The sequence below is a fragment of the Copadichromis virginalis genome, linkage group LG6 (genome assembly GCF_057382275.1).
Source record: "Copadichromis virginalis isolate Kocher_CV1m ecotype Utaka linkage group LG6, C_Virginalis_male_GT1.1, whole genome shotgun sequence".
Taxonomy (NCBI): Eukaryota; Metazoa; Chordata; class Actinopteri; order Cichliformes; family Cichlidae; genus Copadichromis; species Copadichromis virginalis.
In genome coordinates, this window is record NC_140623.1 from 33,659,758 (window position 1) to 33,678,649 (window position 18,892).

Below are 18,892 nucleotides of genomic sequence, written 5' to 3' on the forward strand. Positions count from 1 at the left end.
ATCATCTACAATACATGATGTCATCAAATTCTCAGATATAGATTCTCAGAATCTGGAGAAATCTCTGTGCGCTAAGGACAAGACCATAAATCACTGTTGGATACCTGTGATCTTCACTCCCTCGGTTAAAACTGTAGTAAAAACAGGCATGATTCTGTCATGGTAATCGCTGCATGGTCTCAGCAGCACTTTCATCATCTGTGAAGACAGTTTGACGTGCCATCCACAAATACAGGGTAAAGCTTTAATTGTGAAAAGAAGAAGCAACATGTGAATCTGATTCAGAATGCCGCAGTCTCTCACGGCCAAAGCTCATTTTAAATGGACTGAGGCAAAGTGGAAGATGAGGCAAACTGGTCATATGCATCAAAATTTGAAATCCATCTCTAAATTTATGGGGGGGGGGGGGGCATTAATGTCTATAAGATTGGTCATTCATACATCTAGAATGAAAGGTGCTGAAAGGTATTTGCAGGTTTTAGAGCAACATATGCTCACATCTAGATGACATCTTTTTCAGGAAAAGCCGTTTATATTTTAGCAAGACCGCTAAACCACATACTGCCTCTGTTACAACAGTATGGGTTTGTATTAGAAGAGTCCGGGTTCTGAACAGGCCTACCTGCAGACCATAACATTCACCAGCTGGAAACATCTGATCTGTTTTCTATGCACTGTTGTGAATAAAATGTGGATGGGGGAACGCAATATGCTTGAATACATTGCAATAAAACTTTTTGTCACTTGATTATGCATTTCATTAACCCACTGAATCAACATTTTAGCCCATAATAACCTGATTCTCTTTATCTGTTCTGTATGTGTTTCTCCCAGATGTGTCTAACTGTCTGTCTCTCTTTGGTTCAGACATTGTTCTGAGGCTTTCAGGCATCATGACTCACACACTCACAACACGAATTTTAGAATGGAGCCCAATTTTCTTTTTCTTTTTTTCTTTTTTTTGTTGTTGAGAAAACCGCATACAGAACATTAGTGTGATTATCAAGATTAAAAGAAGTTTGAGAGTTCACATTTCAATCACTATTTTTACATGATGTTGTTGGAAGGGTGTTATTAATGCTTTTATCAATGGACATGAAAAGCAGTATTTTATTTTGCTTGTTACAAATGAGCACGCAGGAAAATAAACCCCTGCAAGGTTAGGATCACCTGAATGTAAAACCTGAGTCATCTGTTAGTTGCAGCTCAATAAACTCAAAAGCAGTGCCCATGGAAACACATATTTCCGGCATGAGAAGTGAAAAGCCTTCTCCGAGTGCACACATAAAGCACCCAGAGATAAATCTTTGCAAGGTTGCTTTCTTATTGGCATCAAGCTAGCAAAATGTGTCATGTATTGCTTCTTTAAAAAAAACACTTGGAATCTGTGACTCAAAGCCTGTTGTTTGAAGGGAGACTTCTTCAGCTTCAAAATATAAAAAATGAAGAACAACCATGCAAGTGAAAGCTAAATAGTTGAGTTCATAGAAGCCCTTGAGTGGTAGGCTTATATTAGGAATAATTTATAGGGTATGATGTAGGATGAGGAAAGTGTATGCCAACTGGAAACCTTTAAGCTGGTTGTTTGGGATGTGTGGGATTCAGATTGTGGACTGCTGGCAATCACGAATCCAGTATTACACACACAGAGACTCACAGGAAGCGAAAACAAGCGTGGGTGAGGAAAAAGAGTTGCCATCTAATAGATTTCTGAATATAGGTTATGCAATAGTCATACAATAATCAAATAGTCAAAGTACTGACTCAACCTCCTCCTACTTTGTCCATACTCAGAAAGAAAAAAAGAACACACTATAATATTAAAAAATATTTTATTTCAAAAACATTTCAAGTACATGTAAACGCACAATAAGGCATTATTATTATTTTTAAATAAATATCGGTGCTTTATGAACTGTGTTATTCGCTCTGTGTTTCTTCTCATAGTTTGTGTGTCTCTCACTGAATATAACATTTCTCCAGTCCTTTGCCGGGCTTCCTTGTCGTATGTGGTCCAATAACCTGACGAAGGTCAGTGGTAAAACTCGGTCGCCGGGCCAGTGGGTACAGTGTGCCGCAGGGAACATCTCTATCAGAGACCTGCTTCCCCCTCCCCGCTACACGGCCGCTCCGCATTGCCTGATATGAGCGGAGAGAGACTTTGCGGTGTTGCGACGGGCCAGTTTCGGTCGGAAGCCCACCTCGCTTTGCCAAAGTCTCGAATACTTGTTCGAGATTAGTGCTCTCCTTAGCGGACGTTTCAAAATAGGCGCAGTCATCCCCGAGGGCTTGGAGAACCTCTGCCTTAGTTATTTCTCTCTCGGATTCCTGGAGATCCACCTTGTTGGCGCAGACCACCAGAGGAACCTGTGGCTGTGCGCAATGATCTGGCACAGTGGATCTGATGAGCTTGGATTTAGCAGCCAGAATTTCCTTTCGCAGTGCGCACACCTCTTCGAAAGAGCTCCGATCATCTAAACTGAATACTAGAAGAAAAATGTCCCCTATAGAAGAAAAAACAAAACACAAGTTTTTTTTAAGACAGAGTTTTACACATTGCGCATACAGTTTCACATCCAAAATCTTTATTCTTATTCAACAAACACATACAGGCATTTTTTTAATTGTTTATTTTTAGCAGAACAGAGATTATAACCGAGAAAATACATACCAGTGAGGATAGACAGCCGCCGCTTGGCTGGGAAGTCCCGTTCCCGGGATGCATCCAGGATGTCAATTTGGTAGGTCTCCCCACGGATACGAAACAGTTTCCTTAGGAAATCCTCGGAAGTGGGCTTGTACTCCTCCACAAACCCGTCTATCATGTATCTTCTTAGGATTGAGGTCTTTCCGACCCGTGGAGCACCAAGAACTACGATGCGCTTAGAGTTCTGTGGCTTGGTGAAGTAAAGAGGATCTTGTGGGTGCCCCTGACTAATCTGGCGATGCCGGGTTTGACCATGGAGAACCAGAGCTGCCAGCTGATCAAGTGGGGATCTCTTGCAAGGGTGGCTGTTGTTGGCAGCGGACATTTGCCTTACTGCTGCTCCTGAAAGCGTCTTTTTTTCCTGTTTCCATTGGGAGGTAGCGACTTTAAGTATGCCCAAGCCCGCTTTGATTCCAGACGAATTCAAGTGCTGCGATGCGTTTTTGTAAGCCAGTAAAACTTTTGATGAACCAGCGCACTGCCCTTCCATATTACCACGAAACTGAGGGTTTTCTCTTGTAGAGCGTTTGATCTGGTGGGAAACTGTGACGGGGATGGGTGATGTGCCGGTAGAGATGCTACCCATTTCCATCTTTTTAGGATGGTTCCGGACGCTGACTCCGCGCTGTTGCAGCTAGATAGAATCAACGATCTGCCGTTTTATGGAGCTGCTCAAGCTTGTGTTTGGTTGGGCGGCTGATGTCACTTGTCTTTATATAGATATCACAGCCCCGTGGTTTGATGACGTCATGCTGATTGACAGGAACGCTCGTTGTGTTCTCCAAGAGAACACCTTGTTTAGAAAGAAGAAGATGAAATAGGATGTGCAACCAAGCAGAGAAAACTCGACCTACTTAATGCATTAGTCTTTTCTACATGATATGGGAGACTACCAAAGAGAAAGAAAAGAAAAGAAAAGAAAAGAAAAGAAAAGAAAAGAAAAGAAAAGAAAAAAAAGTGCAGCAACAATATGACAGAGTTAATTAGCAGCTAATTTGTGTTGTTTGCTGCTAATAGAGCAGTGCAGTGATTTGATTTTAATTAATTACATTTTCAATTAAATCAATTAATATTTTAATTAATTAAAACACAAAATATAGTTAAATAAAAATAAGGAATGGGAATACAATAAAAGGTGTAGAGGAAATTAAAATCAATACGTAGGTTAAACATTTTTTTTTTAAATCTGAATAGATCAGTAAATAATATAGTAAGATAAAGGGAAAAAAACTTTTATTCCCTCCACTAATATTAAATATAACTCTAATAGTTTGCTTTCTCGTGTCTGTGTAGCGACTCGTTGCGCAACGTAAGTTAGGGCGTCTGTTGCCATGGTTACTGTACAGCAAACTGGAGCTTTAGCTTTGCTAATGCTACATTGCCTCTCTAGCGCTACTGTATAAAAGGGGAAATGAGCTGCGGTAAGTTACCGAAGAAAGAGTTAAGAACTTGAAGTTATTCGGGTGACCTACAACCCCTCTGTATCAGTCATTCACCTCTGTCTGCTTCTTCCTCTTTTCTATTATGTCAAGCTAAATTTGTGTCGCTGTTTGACTTCTCCACCTGTCAGTGGTTTCACTGGTGATTGTGGATAGTTTATCATATGTATGTAGCTACATGTACCTTTCTGTACTGTGGCGGAGGAAATACGTAGACGTTTTACTTTTGTAAAAATAATACAGATAAACAAAGTCAATGAAATAGTTTACTGTTGTTCTCGCACACGTCTCCCCTGCATTCCTGTGCAGTTCTGTAAAATCAAAAAAACCTAGCTTCGACACATAGAGAGCAGATCCAAACTAAACTAGGATTACAATTAAATACACATAAATAATTCTCAACTTCGGTCTGTTAACTTTTTTCGACCTGTTTTTTCCCCTTTTGTTGGTAAGGTTGTGATTTACCAGTGAGATTTCAGCCAGGATAAACATAAACCATAGTATTTCTTTATTATGTCTTATATTTGTGTACTTGATTTTAATCGGATCTAGACTAATACAAAGGAGCAATATAAAGACATGTAAAGCTTTAAATTAGAGAGATAAAAACACAAAATCTCAGTCAGAATATGTGTCAGCATCAGTAACTTTTGGTTTCCAAACATGTGTAAAAGCACTGCAGCAGATTCTTTCCTCAAAGGACAAGGCCATCTTTTGGTTCTCATCAAAACCAGTTTGAAAACTGTATTGAACCTGTGATCAGAAGAATTGAAAAAAAGGAAGAAAACGCTTAGAAAAGCCAGAAACTAATTATTGTTGTGGCCATGGAAACTATAACAAGGAACTGTTGGATAAGGACAAATTAGCAGTATTGCATAACCATGTCAGTGTTCCAAGGCACTCTTTGTATCAGCATGTGTACATGTGAGCATTGGACTTTATGTACGGTGAAGTACAATCTGTTTTTACATTTTAAAGCCTTCAGTTGTGGAATCACAACAAAACATGGCACATTTTAATTTGCCTGTTAAATTAGCCAGAAAACACAGTGTCATAACACCTCGTTTCTAATTTCCTCTTCTCAGGGACCAAGAAGCTGCAACGGGACTCTTACCATGTATCCACAGAAGCTCAATAAAGTAAATTTACTTCATCAATATAGACAGTATTAACAGTTCATTAGCAAAACTTTTGTTTTAATCTAAATTCTCCTTGATGCCACTTAAATGTTTAACTTGGTATATTATGACTACTGCTTTGTATGCTGAAGATACCAAAGAGCCATCAGAAACAAGAGCTTATGGCACGTGTAAGTAAAACATCAGCAGATGATGAAATGAGAGCTAGGAAGCAAGAGAATTTGGATTCTGACTGCCAGCTTCTCGACTTCAGAGGTCAGTTGTTTTCTTTTGCTCTCATGGACAAATGGATTATTATGTTGGATATTAGATTAAGTTAAATATATCCTGTTTGTGATATGCAACTTTTCTTTTTTTTGTCCCTGTCCTTTCCACTCAGGATCAATGGGGGTTCGGTTTGATGAGCACGGGATGATTCTTCCACACACCATCCTGGGTAGCTTAGAGGATTACAGAAGTTATCTAGAGGCTAAAGGGGAGGCAGAGGTATTTTTTAAATGTTCCAGTTTCTGTAGATGAACAAATACAACTGTAATTCTTTGACTTCACTGTGTTACTAACCTTTCCCATTGCCAACCAGCTGGTGAAGCGAATACCAAATTCCCTAGGAGATCCTCTATGTGAGGCCAAAGAAAGGAGTCCCTCGGATGCTGTAGAAACAGAAACTCTTTCAAGCCAAAGAAACATCCAGGGTGATGCCTTACAGAATTGGGACAAACATGTGAGACATCGAAGACAACAGCAGGACTTCTTATCTGGTGAGCTGATTAGAGACTACAACAGCCTGCACCGAAAAGAGATAAACTGTGCATCATTATTAGAGCCTTTACCCACAAATCTCTCATTAGAAGCAAATGCAAATTTCCTAAGTCTGCGTTAATGTCTTGTCTCTCTTTCAATGGTGTCAAGATTTGCTCCATAGGCCAGTCGAAAAACTTCTGATGAATCAAGCCAACCATTATAGAGAAACTCAGGAGCAGAGGGAATTTCTAAACCGAGTCATGCCACTCATCCACTCAGGATATGTATGACACATATTTGCTTTTGCCGGTCTACTCTGTCTTTAGTCATCCATCAGACTGTTGGGTTTGTTTGGTTTTTTTTTGTTGTTTTTTTTTTGGTAGTTCTCCAGTGACTAAAATCTCTAAAGCTGTTCTTTAACTTCTCTAGGGTTATCGTGTGGGCAGTGAGTTTTGGAGTCTCCCACAGCGTTATGGAGACGAAATGAGCGGTATTACAGCCACTCTGACTCAGACCGAGTGGGGCAGACAAAAAACTATCACACAGATGGGACAACCACGGAGGATATGCCAGGAATCAGGTGATCACAGACACCTATGCTATATTCCAATTTTTACCCCTTAGCCCCTGTTTTGATGCAGTTTTTCTCATTGTTTATTCGCATGAAATTGCATTTTCCCAAGTCAAAAAAAGATTTATGAAAGGACAGTTTTCTTGTAATAATTACGATTGGGATAAGAGAAAGAAAGCCCTCACGTCATAAAATGTATGTTAAGTGGTTGCATACAAACAAACAAAACAAGCATATAAATGCAGAATGATCGTTCAGTTGGGAGAGCAGGAAACTCCTACACATGAGCAAATTCAGTCTGTAAAACTGAAATTCATTTTTTTGTTCCAGGAATCATTTGTGCTGAGACTCTACGGCCAGCTTCACGAACTTGGAGCCAGAGCACGTACTTGCAGCATCAGCGCCAGCTAATTAAGGAGGTTTTACAGGACATGGACATAAACAAGCCAGTAATGAAAAATATCGATTAAATCTTTTAACCAATAAGACAAAACACTCCATAGGATGGGGTGGAAGAGGACTTCCCCAACTATGGGGAAAAAGCTATTTCTCTCTCATTTAGTGTATGTTCTGATGATCCTGTATCTTTTACCTGATGGGAGGAGGACGATCTGTGTCCAGGGTGCACTGAGTCTTTGATAATGTTGCTAACAGTGCAGCAGTGCTGTCTCTGCAGTGCAGCTGCTGTACCACACTGCGACACGGTAGTGCAGAGTGCTCTCTGTTGTGTACCTGTAGAAATTCACTAATATATGAGATGGGAGTTCAGTTTTTTAAGCTTTAAGCTTTCTTGATAAGAAAAGCCTATGCTTAGCTTTCTTTGCTAGAAGGGAGGTGTTAATGGTCCCTGCCAAATCCTTAGTGATGTTGTGACCCAGGTATTTGATGTCACTGAAACTTTCTACCCCCTCACCATTTATATAGTGTGGAGAGAAGTCACTTTCCTAGTTCTCCTGAAGGCAGCAACTATCTCATTCGCTTTAGGTGGATTTAGGACTAGTTACTCTACAAACACAACCCAACTGGTTGTTGAACTCTTTTCTCTATAAATATTTCCTCAAAATTCCAGTAGTCTTAATTAGATATACCACATTTCCACATTAAAATGTTTTATGACAAATCACTCTGTCATCATCTTATAGCTTTCTTTATCAAATCAAACAGTTCCTCATGATAGTAGTATAGTGTATAGTATATGTAGTATATAGGATCTTGTGCAGCACCCTTATTTGCCTCCAACATATTTTCCAGTATAATATTGTGCACCAATACTGATGTTGTAGAACCCACTCCTGAAAACCTCTGATTATATCTCAAATCTAAACCACAATCCAAGTCACAGTAAACACTGTGCAAGAAAAAGCTGAAAAGTTGGACTTGGACAGTAATATCACTATGCGCTGTGTAGGAAACTAATTTGATATGCATAGTACAGTTTATCATTGCATTTAGTTTTTTGGTTTTTTTTGTAAGAAAGCTTCATTATTGAACAACTCTATCCTCAGAAAAGCTGCTCACTCCCTCAGGACACTCTGTCTCAAGCAGGTGCTGCTAGCTCATCATAATCAGTCTCTATCTTCACAAACAGCTTGTGATCATCCAGCATTGGGCACACTGTCCTTGGTTTTCTGAACAAGGAACAAACTGCAGTATGTGGACGAGGCTGACAAGCACATGTACTCATACATCCACTCAAATCCACATAAGCCTGCAGCTTCGAGGGCATAAGCACACCTACACGCAAAAACTGTTCTCATATTGCAAATATACAGTGAAACATTTTATTGAAGTATATATTCAGTGCACTCGTGTAATAAGATTAATTAAGCTGGGTGGCCCTTCCATAAACCCTAACAGTTGTTCACATATATGCAAACACAGAAATGGTACAATTATGAAATCTGAAGCGTGTCCTGTCATAGGGTAGAACTATTGAGACCTGTGAACTAACAGAACCCAAGAAAAGGGACTGAACATGCCTTACCTCTCTCTCTGCATTATAATTACTTCATCAGTGCAGGCTGGAGGTTCTGGGGTAAACACCTAAATAAAAATGTGCTTCTCTTCACAGCCAGTTCCCATTTAATCTTATTAGCTTAAAGTAGCAGGTGCTCAATATTGGAAGGTTTATTCAAATGACATCTTTTTAATTATTTATTTATTTATTGATGGTCTCAGCTGGTACATTCCCCCTATGTTTTATTGTCCTCCCCCATCTTTCGCACGCACACCAATTGTGCAACGATACAATTAGAGAAAATGGTTGCACTGTGTTCTGTCAGGCTGGTGGCTAATGTGATGCTCAGGTGATTTAGGGTCTGGAGTACCTTGTGGCAAACAGAAACGGCTTGTTCTGATAGCATGAAAAAAATCGAGATGTGGGTAAGAGAGTGAAAGAAATGCCAAGCCTATGGAAAAAAATTAACCAGGATGAAATTTTTGTTTGTCCTCTGCCCTTTCTGTGTGGGTCAGAAAGACCAATAGCAAAATAATTATATATCCTCTAGTATGGTCAATGACAACATACATTGTGCTCCACAAAACCTGATATTCTAAAGCTGAAGGGTTTGTCACCACCTGACTGTCACCTCTCTGCCTGACATGACATAATTGGCCATATCTGTTGGAGTGAAACGAACTTAGGGTGTCAGTAACAAGAACCAGAACGTTAGTTATCGTACATAATTAACCCCTACCTTCCAAACCACTCTGTTGTCTATCTGTCTATTACAGGACATCAGTGAACTGGTAGTGATTGGCTCTGGCAAACCATCCTACAGTCCTTCAATAGAGAACAAAGAAGAAGAGATGGAGAGCAAGCAGAACCTGTAAGAAATAACTGCTTTTTGCTGCTTGATGATTAATTAAATGTTTTCCATACTTAGAAAAAGGCCAGATTTTTCTACTGTTAATATCAAAATTAGGCAAAATGCTATCCCTATTTGCAGAGTGCTAAGAGTTCATTGTGTCTAAAATGTAATTGAGTCACTGTTAAATGAAGTGTTAACCCTTGATGTAAATAATGGAACCACTTCATTATTAGAACCTTCATTACAACCATGGTTGGTTCTTGGATAGTTGATATCAGCCTGGGTATTGTTATTGTCACAGTGTTGCAGAAAAGCAATAATACAGTATTGTAACATGACTCATTTGTCCAGAGTGTATTGAAGTTACATAACATGTATTACAAACACACATTGTGTAATTGGCTTTTCAATACTGTATGTTGTCAGATTTGTTTTGCTGCAAAGCATTTCATGATTGAGAAGAAGAGTATGAATGTGGCTTCTTAGGGAATGACCCCTATAGTTTACACGGGGAACGACTCAAGCACTGAGAGTATATCCTTTCATAAGCTGCCCACTGAAGGTCAGGGCTGTGTTGGTGAAGGTGCATCACATTATTTGAAGTTATTAAGAAATCCAACTCAGTTGGTGTCAGCCACACTACATTTACACAGAACAGTTGTCAGAAATATGTAATTATGTTGTATATTGTTTTCAGTTTTTGGTTGTGATGCAATTTCCTGTTTGCTAGCTGGACAAAAAAGAAAAGGTCATGTTCTTTAGATCCTTGGCTGTTGATCCACAGCTCTCCACTCACTAGAACCTAGGACCAGGTGACATATCGTGCACAGATATGCACAAAAATGAAGTAAAGTGTTTATGAAATGAGAATCTGTTGTGAGAGTATGCATAGCTAATTCATACATCAGACTATGTATCCACACAGTTTTTAGTCAGTCTTCATAATGTGAAGTGAGGTGACTATTAAGGCAAGACAGAACTGAACATAAAACAGTATTTCACAAAGGTTGTATTTTGTATCATCTCTATTTTATATTCTCTATTTTATATTTACGAGTTCACAAATATTAAGAAGTAAATTGTATAATTTAAAAAAACTGCCCTCTAAATAATTTAGTGTACTAAATTTTATGAGGCCTTTATGATTGATTATAATTATGTAATTATTGCTGGATTAAATAGCTCCCCCATGCCTCCTTTCATTATGTGAACAGAAGAGCCTTTTTTGCATCTCGCTTCTGATCCAACCATTCTTTTCTTTTCTTTTCTTTTTTTAATCTCTGCCAGCGTCTTTTACAAAATTACAGTGTTTATAACATCTGCTACAGTTCCCATTTTGTCAAAGTGTAATTCTTTTTTGCTCTGTCTAAAAATAATTCAAACAGAGATTTTACAGTATAGCCAAACAATGTAAGGAGGAAATATCTTCACCTTTTAATGGCTAATGGTGGGACTGAATATCAAGTGTATATGCACATACATGCTGGTCTGGAATTAAGTTGTCGTCAAACAAAATATTTTTTAGCAATAACTGACTTACCGGTACATTAAATGTAGTCTTAGTTATTCTGCTTTGTGATTGTCTCCTACAGTGATCCACTGGCACAGCATGAAGATGTTCACTTAGATGTGCCTACCTTGAGATTCTGTGGTCAGGTTGCTACCTGGACTGGAAACTCTCTCTCAAAGCAGGTACAGAATGAATTCCTTACCTTAGAGAGAGCAAGAGAGAGGAACAGGTGCTTATTCAGTTTTTTCTGAAAAGTCTGTATATTGTATTGATAAATTCACCAGAATAGGCCACTTTTCTTGCTTTTCCAAATACTGATAGGATGGAAACAGTTTATGTAGAGTACTTGCGTTAAGGGTCTTGTAGTCCTCCCTATACAGTTAGACTTTAATGAGAAAAACAGCAGTTTTGTTGACAATTGTCCCTTAATAACCACTTTTTTATATAGGTTGTTACATGAGTTTTGACTTTTAAAAACCATGTTTAATTAATAATGCAGTTTGTATGATAATGCATGGGCTGCAGGCGACTTTGGTCTGATTGTATCTTCAGCACACAAATAACACATGCACAGGTATATAAAAACACGCAATGTAATGACATATTCTGTTTGGTACCTTTGACAATTAACACTTAATTGCTTTTCTTTCTCCAATGCTCACTTATCAGGGAGAAGTAGGAATTAGTGCTACAATATTCTTTGAAGCCCTGACTGGAGAAATAGTCACATCCCACCTGGACCTACATAATGAGGGCAGCACCGTCATCTTCTACAGCTGGCAGCAGCTTCCCAAGCCATACAATTTTCCTAATCTCCGTTTGCAAACACAGAAAGTGCACTTCTACTTTAATGCCTCCTCTGGTAACCACACAAACATGATCCGAACACCTGCCGCCAACATTTGTACGTCATACACCGCTTGTCTATTGACCCATCACTCAACCGAGCTTTCTGTTTTCCCTGTTGCTTTCTGTTCCCTGTAGGTGTCATTCTTCCAGGTGAGACCCAGCGAGTGGAGTTTCTATTTAAGTCAGAGAAGCCAGTCATCAAAACAGAAATTTGGCAGCTCAGCACCCATCCTGTGCTGCTGCAAGGAGCCTCCATGCAAGTTGTCTTAAGGGGAATATCTCTGTACCAAGACAGAACTGCAGATGAGAGGCTTTTCATAGAGGTAGTTTTACTATTCAGCTGAGTCCACGAGAGTGAGATAAAAACACAAATAAAGAGATAGCACTGGTATTTCTCTTAACACAAATAATCTTTCCTCTTTTTTCTGTTTTTGTTTGTGGACAAGCAGACAAAACTGGAAAAGGTAGTTCGGGAAAAGATCTGCCGATCGATTGTCTATGAGGTGCTCTACCAGGTCCACAGTCCAGAAAGACCAAGCTCACCCGCAGAGCTCTACATCACCACAGAGCAACTATTTCTGAGCAGAAACCCAAAGGTGGAACATATGCACAGAAAGAAGCTATATTTTTAGTGTATCTCAGTTAAACTTTTTTTAATTACCGGTATATATATTTTTTTAGTTCAAATCAATATTAGGACCTCAGCATAGGCCATAGAGAGTAGATGACTTTGACATTTTTAACTCTTTCCTTTTTTTGATAAGTAGTGTGAAACACATTGCTCATTGTGCAGCAGGGTGTAGCACTAATGCATGACACATTTTTCTTTTAGAGTGTTTTTGTTCATATTGATTTCAGTCTCAATCTTAGTCACGCCACCTGATTCAGTGTGAGCTGACCCGCTAATGTGTTCTTCTATTTGAAAATTCACTGTGTGTGCAACAGTATGATTAGCTTGTTATGACTTCCCCTCCTCATCCTATATTCTGTCTTTGTCCCTATTCATTCAGCACCAAGTAATTGCATTATTTATGGAAGGTCATTAACTAATAATATATCATAACCACTAATATATAGAACCAGCCACTGTTGCCTCTGTACTATGCAATATGGTTTGTCTTCCCCGAGCACTACAATAGAAACCAAGCTTTAACTGGGCTAATTAGGAGGCTGATTAGACTACTTTCCAGCAAATATAGAGCATGATGGCCTCCTAAAATAATTATCAATGGACATGGGACATTATGTTTAATAACAGACAGTAAGTTGTAAGCAGTCATTTGGATAAAAATGTTTACTTTTAAAGATTATTCTAATTTGAAATATTAGAAGACTTTTCTCATTAAGTCATGTCAGTTATTACCAGATGGTGATTGTTCTTCTTAGGGCCTTTCACATGGCCATGTTTTATATTGATCTCTTTCCTTTGCCATAAGAATAAATAAAAATGATGACATCCATCATTTTTAAGGGTGACTGTTGATGGTGATAACCTTCAGGTTTTGTGGCAGTAATTTCTTTTGTGTGCACAGGCGCATACACCTCACATTTGATTTGATTTGATTTTATTGATTAGCATTCAAATATCTCAGTGAAGACAGAACAAAGATCTACCACAAAGCAAGAAAGCATGAGACAAGGCTAATCAAAAGGTATTGGCTGAAGCATTTGCTTATTACGCCAACCCTTTTAACAAAAGATCTTTTTGCATGCAGCTCCTGTACACAGGGCTCGAAGCAAATAATAAAACAAAGCAAAAACAAAACAAACAAACAAAAAAACAAAAAAAAACTTTCCACCTTAGATAAGTAACTACATCAAAGCAAAAGAATCAAGAGTTTTTTGGGTTTTTTTTTTTTTTTGCTCTTTTCATTCTTGATTTATATATTTTTCTAATACTCTATTTTTAAACATATTTTTAAACAAGGAAAATGAACTACACCTTTTTAAATCACTGTCATAACTATTCCACAGGTTAACTCCTCTAAAAGAAACACATCTCTGCTTTATATTTGTCCTTATCTTGTTTTTTTAAAGAAATCTGTTCCCCTTAAGTCATATTGACTCTCTCTGACTTTGAACAGCTTCTGAGTACTGGGGCAAAGCAAGTTATTTTGTGCTTTATCTGTGCCATTTTATATTCAACTAAATCATAAAATTTCAGGGTATTCAGATTAATAAACAAAATGTTAGTTGGTTCTATATAGTTTGATTGGTTTATAATTCTCATAGCTCTTTTTTGTAACTTGAAAATAGGAAGAGTGTTCGTTTTATATGCATTACCCCATATCTCCAGACAGTAAGTCATATATGGAACAGAGTACAATAAAGTGTGTATGATGATTTTTTGTTCAGGACATGCTTTGTTTTATAGAGAATAGCAATGGTTTTTGACATTTTTGTTTTCACATGGTTTATATGAGACTTCCAACTCAGCTTATCATCAATCATCACTCCAAGAAATTTATTTTCGTACACTCTTTCAATTTCAATTCCATTAACCCTTATTTTAGATACATTTTTCATTTGTCTAGTGCCAAAAATAATCAATTTTGTTTTCTTTATATTTAATGATAACTTATTTACATCAAACCAGTTTTCTAATATATTTAACTCCTTTTCCGCTGTAGTCAGAAGCTGTTCTAGGTTTTTACCTGAGCAGTACAGAGTGGTATCGTCAGCAAACAATACACATTTTAACAGTTTGGAAACACTACATATGTCATTTATATATAATATAAATAATTTAGGGCCCAGCACAGAGCCCTGAGGAACACCACAAGTTACCTTCAACTGCTTAGATTTTACATTATTGAATTCGACATATTGATATCTTTCATCCAGGTAACTTTTCATCCACTTGTATGCTAACCCTCTTATGCCATATCTCTCTAGTTTATTCATTAATATAGAATGATCAATTGTATCAAACGCCTTTTTTAAGTCTATAAAAACGCCAACAGTATATTCCTTATTATCTATAGCATTAGATATCCCTTCAACAAGTTCCATCACTGCCATCGAAGTGGACCTTTTCACTCTAAAGCCATATCGGTTATCACTTAGGAGATTATGCTTCTCAATATATTTATCAAGTCTATTAACAAATAACTTTTCTAAAATTTTTGAGAACTGTGGGAGTAGTGATATTGGCCTATAATTGGTAAACTGACATCTCTCTCCGTTTTTATGGATTGGAATAACTTTTGCTATTTTCATTTGTGAGGGAAACACACCAGTTCGAAAGGACAGATTACAAATGTATGCGAAAGGTTGCACTATATATTCTATAATACTTTTAACTAATATCATGTCAATACCAAAACAGTCAGTGGACTTTTTATTTTTAAATGTCTTCACACATAAACTGCTTCAGACTGGTGAACACGTTCTATGGTTTTAGTTGCAGTACCGGGATGAGCCAGTGGAGGGCCTGAAGGCACTGTGGCAAAAATTGGATCAAGGAAGCACCTGGGACTACTCTGTTGATACTCTCCGACAGGTATACACATTTATCTAGTAGTGACATGAAACCTGACACTACAATGAAAAGCAGCAAATTTAGTCTTTTTTATAATATATATAGGTGAGATTTCATATGGTGTTGATGATAAAGGACATCATATTAGTGTGTTTGTTTTTCTTACCACATATTTAAGGCTGTGTTGTCTCTACCTGATGAAGAGTCATCCCAGGACTCCCTCACAAGAGAAGAGGGCCTGGCCCAACTCAACTCTCTGTATTTGCAGCTTTCTGAACCTTCTGGACTGAAACATCCCCTAACAGCTGGCACCTTAGGGTGAATTCCTTAACTTCTGAGTAGTAATGTAGGACTAGTTTCTTAATGTGTTTCTCTGTTGTACACATACCAATGTTCTGTACTCTGCCTCTGTGCAACAACCCTTCAGCTTATATTGGTGTGTGGTGCCACCTGCAGGCGGCAGCTGTGGAGAAAACTGCTGGACAGAATGACTGCTGAGGCCATGTGGCTGCAGAACCTGCTGGGCCTTCCAGAGAAAGAAGCATGGACTGATAAAGAGGATAAACTTATAATCACTGATGCTGGGGAAATACAAGCACTTTGGCAGGACCACAGACATGTATATATTTCTTTTGGTTTTGCATACTAGTGTGCCATTAAGCATAGATTTCACTAACTTTTATATCAAGAGTGATATAAAGGTCAGTGAAGCTGCTATTGAGGAAACTAATGGAGCGAGATCCAAATTTTAAAAAGACAAGATACCAACAACTAACAAAAAAGTAGAGGTGAGAAAAAATTGTATTTCAGCAGGAGAATGCAAAAGTTAGAGGTATCGTGCAGGAGTGTGTGTGTGTGTGTGTGTGTGTGTGTGTGTGTGTGTGTGTGTGTGTGTGTGTGTGTGTGTGTGTGTGTGTGTGTGTGTGTGTGTGTGTGTGTGTGTGTGGCTGAATGACCTTCATTCAAAGGTTTTTGTTTGGGATCATGAATAAAGTGTCATTTTGTAAGATATGACACATTACTTGAGCTGATACAAACATGAGTCACCTTCACCACTTCAGGCGAGCTGTCAGCTCTTCATTCATTCATCAGTCATTCAACAGATGCCTGTTTTGTTGTTACTACTGACTGCTTGTTGTCAGTAATACAGACACCTGCAGTTTTCTGTTCTATAGGGTAATTTCCTAAAATACTTTTTTATATGTGTCATAGTATGTGTGTTTGGTTTACAGTGCTTAATTTTAAGTAAGGAAAACATTTTAACCATTTCTATAGTTGCCTGCTGGAAGCATCTTTATGGTACATTCATTTGGTCTCCATCCACATTCTGTCTTACCACTAAAAAACTAGTAATACAGAATGTGAAATGGCTCTATTTAGTGTTTTGCTCCCTAGAGAGATTATTATAATGGATAAGCAAAACATGGTACTGGCCATTCGTGCTTTGGCAGATCGGTTAAGATATTCAGCAAAACTTTTATTCAGTACTAATTCTAATGCATTTGATAGTTTTTGTTGTTGTTGTTGTTATTTTTGCATCTATCCACAATGCATCCTACCTCATTATAATCAGTCTTATTCACAAATTATGAGCTTGAGTGATTGAGAAACTTGAATTGACTGTGTTGTTCAAGGATGATGAACTGCTGTGTCAGTTCTGGACTTGAACCTGTCACAGCTCTCCTCTAATGGTTCACCCCTCCATTTTCCTGCTTCAAAGATTTTCAAGTATTAGATTAGAAGCACGGCTTTGTCTGTGTGACTACATATTTTGCTGAGTGATTTTCTGCTCTGTATGACGGTTGAGTCATAGGTAAGGTGCAGCCTATTACTCGCAGGGTACCATGGTAACAGAACACTGTGTGAAAATGTGCACCTGCTCACCAACTGTGTGCCCAGGGTGTGAGTCCAAGCCATCTGTGGCAGCTATACATTAACTCAAAAAGCACAGGGCATCCAGTGTACAACATGACATGAAATAGGTGGTCGTTCTGAACTGGACAAGCCGTTTCAACTCATTGCATGGCCTCATTTCCACAGGTCTGCAAAACAGAACACAGTGACTCTCGAGCCGTTTAAATCCTCTGTTAAAAGTACTTCAAAGACAACATGTCAGATTCTGCAATTCAGCAATTTGACTTAAATATATATATGAAAATGTACTGTCTTTTATTATGTCACTTTTTAATATATATGTACAATTCATAAAAGTAGGGCGTGGCTGTTTTTACTGCAGCATTCAGAAACAAAATAGATAAGTCACTGTGTTTGTCAAGTGTTTTCCCATTGTTGCTTCTTGTTTCATGTTGTCCTAGCATCCAGAATCTTCTACTGTCTGGTTTTGCCTTGCAGCACTTTCCATGACAAAGACTCCTGAATAAAATATGCATTTTCAGTTCAGCATAAGTGGAGCCTGCACGAACATCCCAATATATAGTGGATTGTATTTTTTAATTGTGTGCCACATGTATGTTTGTGGATGTAGAAACAGGATGAAGAGTATTCACTGACAATAGTTTGATGTCCCCAAACCCATCCAGAGATTTTCACGATAGAATTGTATTTGCTTTTAATACAGTGCTTCCTTGAAGAACATGCCCATGCAGTGCTGGTTTTAAGCCTTGTGCCTTGCGTGTAAAGAATTATTTTGATAGCTGCCTAGAGATATTATGATGCTTAGATAGGAAAATTCCTCGTAAGTTTATGTCCAGAAACATTACAGAAACAATTTTTAAATTCTTAAATTATTTGCTAACAATATTATTTCTCTGTAAGCAATACTGATATCTTTCACTCATTAATTTTAACTCTATCTTCCACAGGACACACAAAAGAAGGGGGAAAGAGAAAAGGAAACAGGAAAAGGGCATCAGGGAAAAACAACAAAGATAAAGGGAACTTTGGAAAACCAAGAAAATGAGTCAGGGAGCATCCTTCAACCGCCTCCTAAACAAACAAATGTAGTGAAGATGATGCCTGTTTACACGAGGCTTCTGCACAGCAAGGCACGTAATTTAATTGACTTCAAATACTCCACACTGATGTTTAAATTCAGTACTTGACAAGAGTTTCCATAGTTTGAGAAAATTACCATGATGACATCATCATATATCTGAGGCCAGGCTGGAACACTTTGGGAGTTTTAGACGGCATTACAAACTGCCTGTGTTTCTGAATAGTGGGGATTTCGATAGGTAGAGTCTGCTGAAAAGACTAAACTGTTGTGTGATTAAAAATTGTGTGAGTCTGCATTTTTAAGCACTCTTGAGTCATACCCAGGAAATGTAGTTAGAATTTATGCCATTGCTTTAATCTGTATGGTCTTCCTCATACCAAATATGTGTCTCTACCTATCTGACAGGTTTATGCTCTGATGGAGGATCTAGTGGACAACCTGTGTGACCTGATGGATGAGCTTAATATGGAAGATGTGAAAGACACGCATTATTAATAAGAAGTGAGAGGGGAGTCACAGCATTTTGGAGAATATTTGCAAGCATATATAATAAAACCTGTTACAGGATGTATGCTATATTTTGTTGTGGAATTAATAAACTTTATTCCTCTGACACAGTGGATTTGGAGCATTTTTATGTATGTATTGTATGTATTTACCTGCCTCATTCACTCTTTGTAACTCCCATC

General features: G+C 38.2%; 2 protein-coding genes across 6 annotated transcripts; one reads left to right on the forward strand and one right to left on the reverse strand.

The window, feature by feature from the left end:
* Positions 1 to 1,813: 1,813 nt before the first annotated feature.
* rasd2b (RASD family member 2b) lies at positions 1,814 to 3,420 on the reverse strand. Its single transcript, XM_085460937.1, has 2 exons — positions 2,672 to 3,420; positions 1,814 to 2,504 (listed from the first exon to the last, which is right to left on the reverse strand). The coding sequence occupies exons 1-2, from the start codon at positions 3,297 to 3,299 to the stop codon at positions 1,960 to 1,962; spliced, it is 1,173 nt and encodes a 390-aa protein (XP_085317063.1). The 5' UTR covers positions 3,300 to 3,420; the 3' UTR covers positions 1,814 to 1,959.
* Positions 3,421 to 4,020: 600 nt separating this feature from the next.
* On the forward strand, positions 4,021 to 18,816 carry mycbpap (mycbp associated protein). 5 transcript variants are annotated; one of them, XM_085459990.1, is made up of 18 exons: positions 4,021 to 4,128; positions 5,232 to 5,285; positions 5,402 to 5,540; positions 5,665 to 5,771; positions 5,866 to 6,043; positions 6,195 to 6,310; positions 6,456 to 6,606; positions 6,928 to 7,046; positions 9,331 to 9,425; positions 11,000 to 11,099; positions 11,587 to 11,779; positions 11,902 to 12,089; positions 12,213 to 12,362; positions 15,170 to 15,268; positions 15,426 to 15,565; positions 15,704 to 15,866; positions 18,070 to 18,252; positions 18,609 to 18,816. In XM_085459990.1, exons 2-18 carry the CDS (start codon positions 5,262 to 5,264, stop codon positions 18,696 to 18,698), a joined length of 2,235 nt encoding a protein of 744 aa, XP_085316116.1. In that variant the 5' UTR covers positions 4,021 to 4,128; positions 5,232 to 5,261; the 3' UTR covers positions 18,699 to 18,816. The 5 variants fall into 5 exon arrangements, with proteins under 5 accessions (XP_085316116.1, XP_085316117.1, XP_085316118.1 ...); XM_085459991.1 differs by having other exon boundaries at positions 12,216 to 12,362; XM_085459992.1 differs by having other exon boundaries at positions 5,417 to 5,540.
* Positions 18,817 to 18,892: the final 76 nt, after the last annotated feature.

Excerpts from the sequence above, each read along its gene's own strand:
- rasd2b (XM_085460937.1), bottom strand. The coding sequence starts at position 3,299 with ATGGAAATGGGTAGCATCTCTACCGGCACATCACCCATCCCCGTCACA. Across the intron at positions 2,505-2,671 it reads GCGGCTGTCTATCCTCACTG|GGGACATTTTTCTTCTAGTA; the intron begins GTATGTATTTTC and ends TTTCTTCTATAG.
- mycbpap (XM_085459990.1), top strand. The coding sequence starts at position 5,262 with ATGTATCCACAGAAGCTCAATAAA. Across the intron at positions 6,044-6,194 it reads ACAGCAGGACTTCTTATCTG|ATTTGCTCCATAGGCCAGTC; the intron begins GTGAGCTGATTA and ends AATGGTGTCAAG. Across the intron at positions 15,269-15,425 it reads CTGTTGATACTCTCCGACAG|GCTGTGTTGTCTCTACCTGA; the intron begins GTATACACATTT and ends CACATATTTAAG.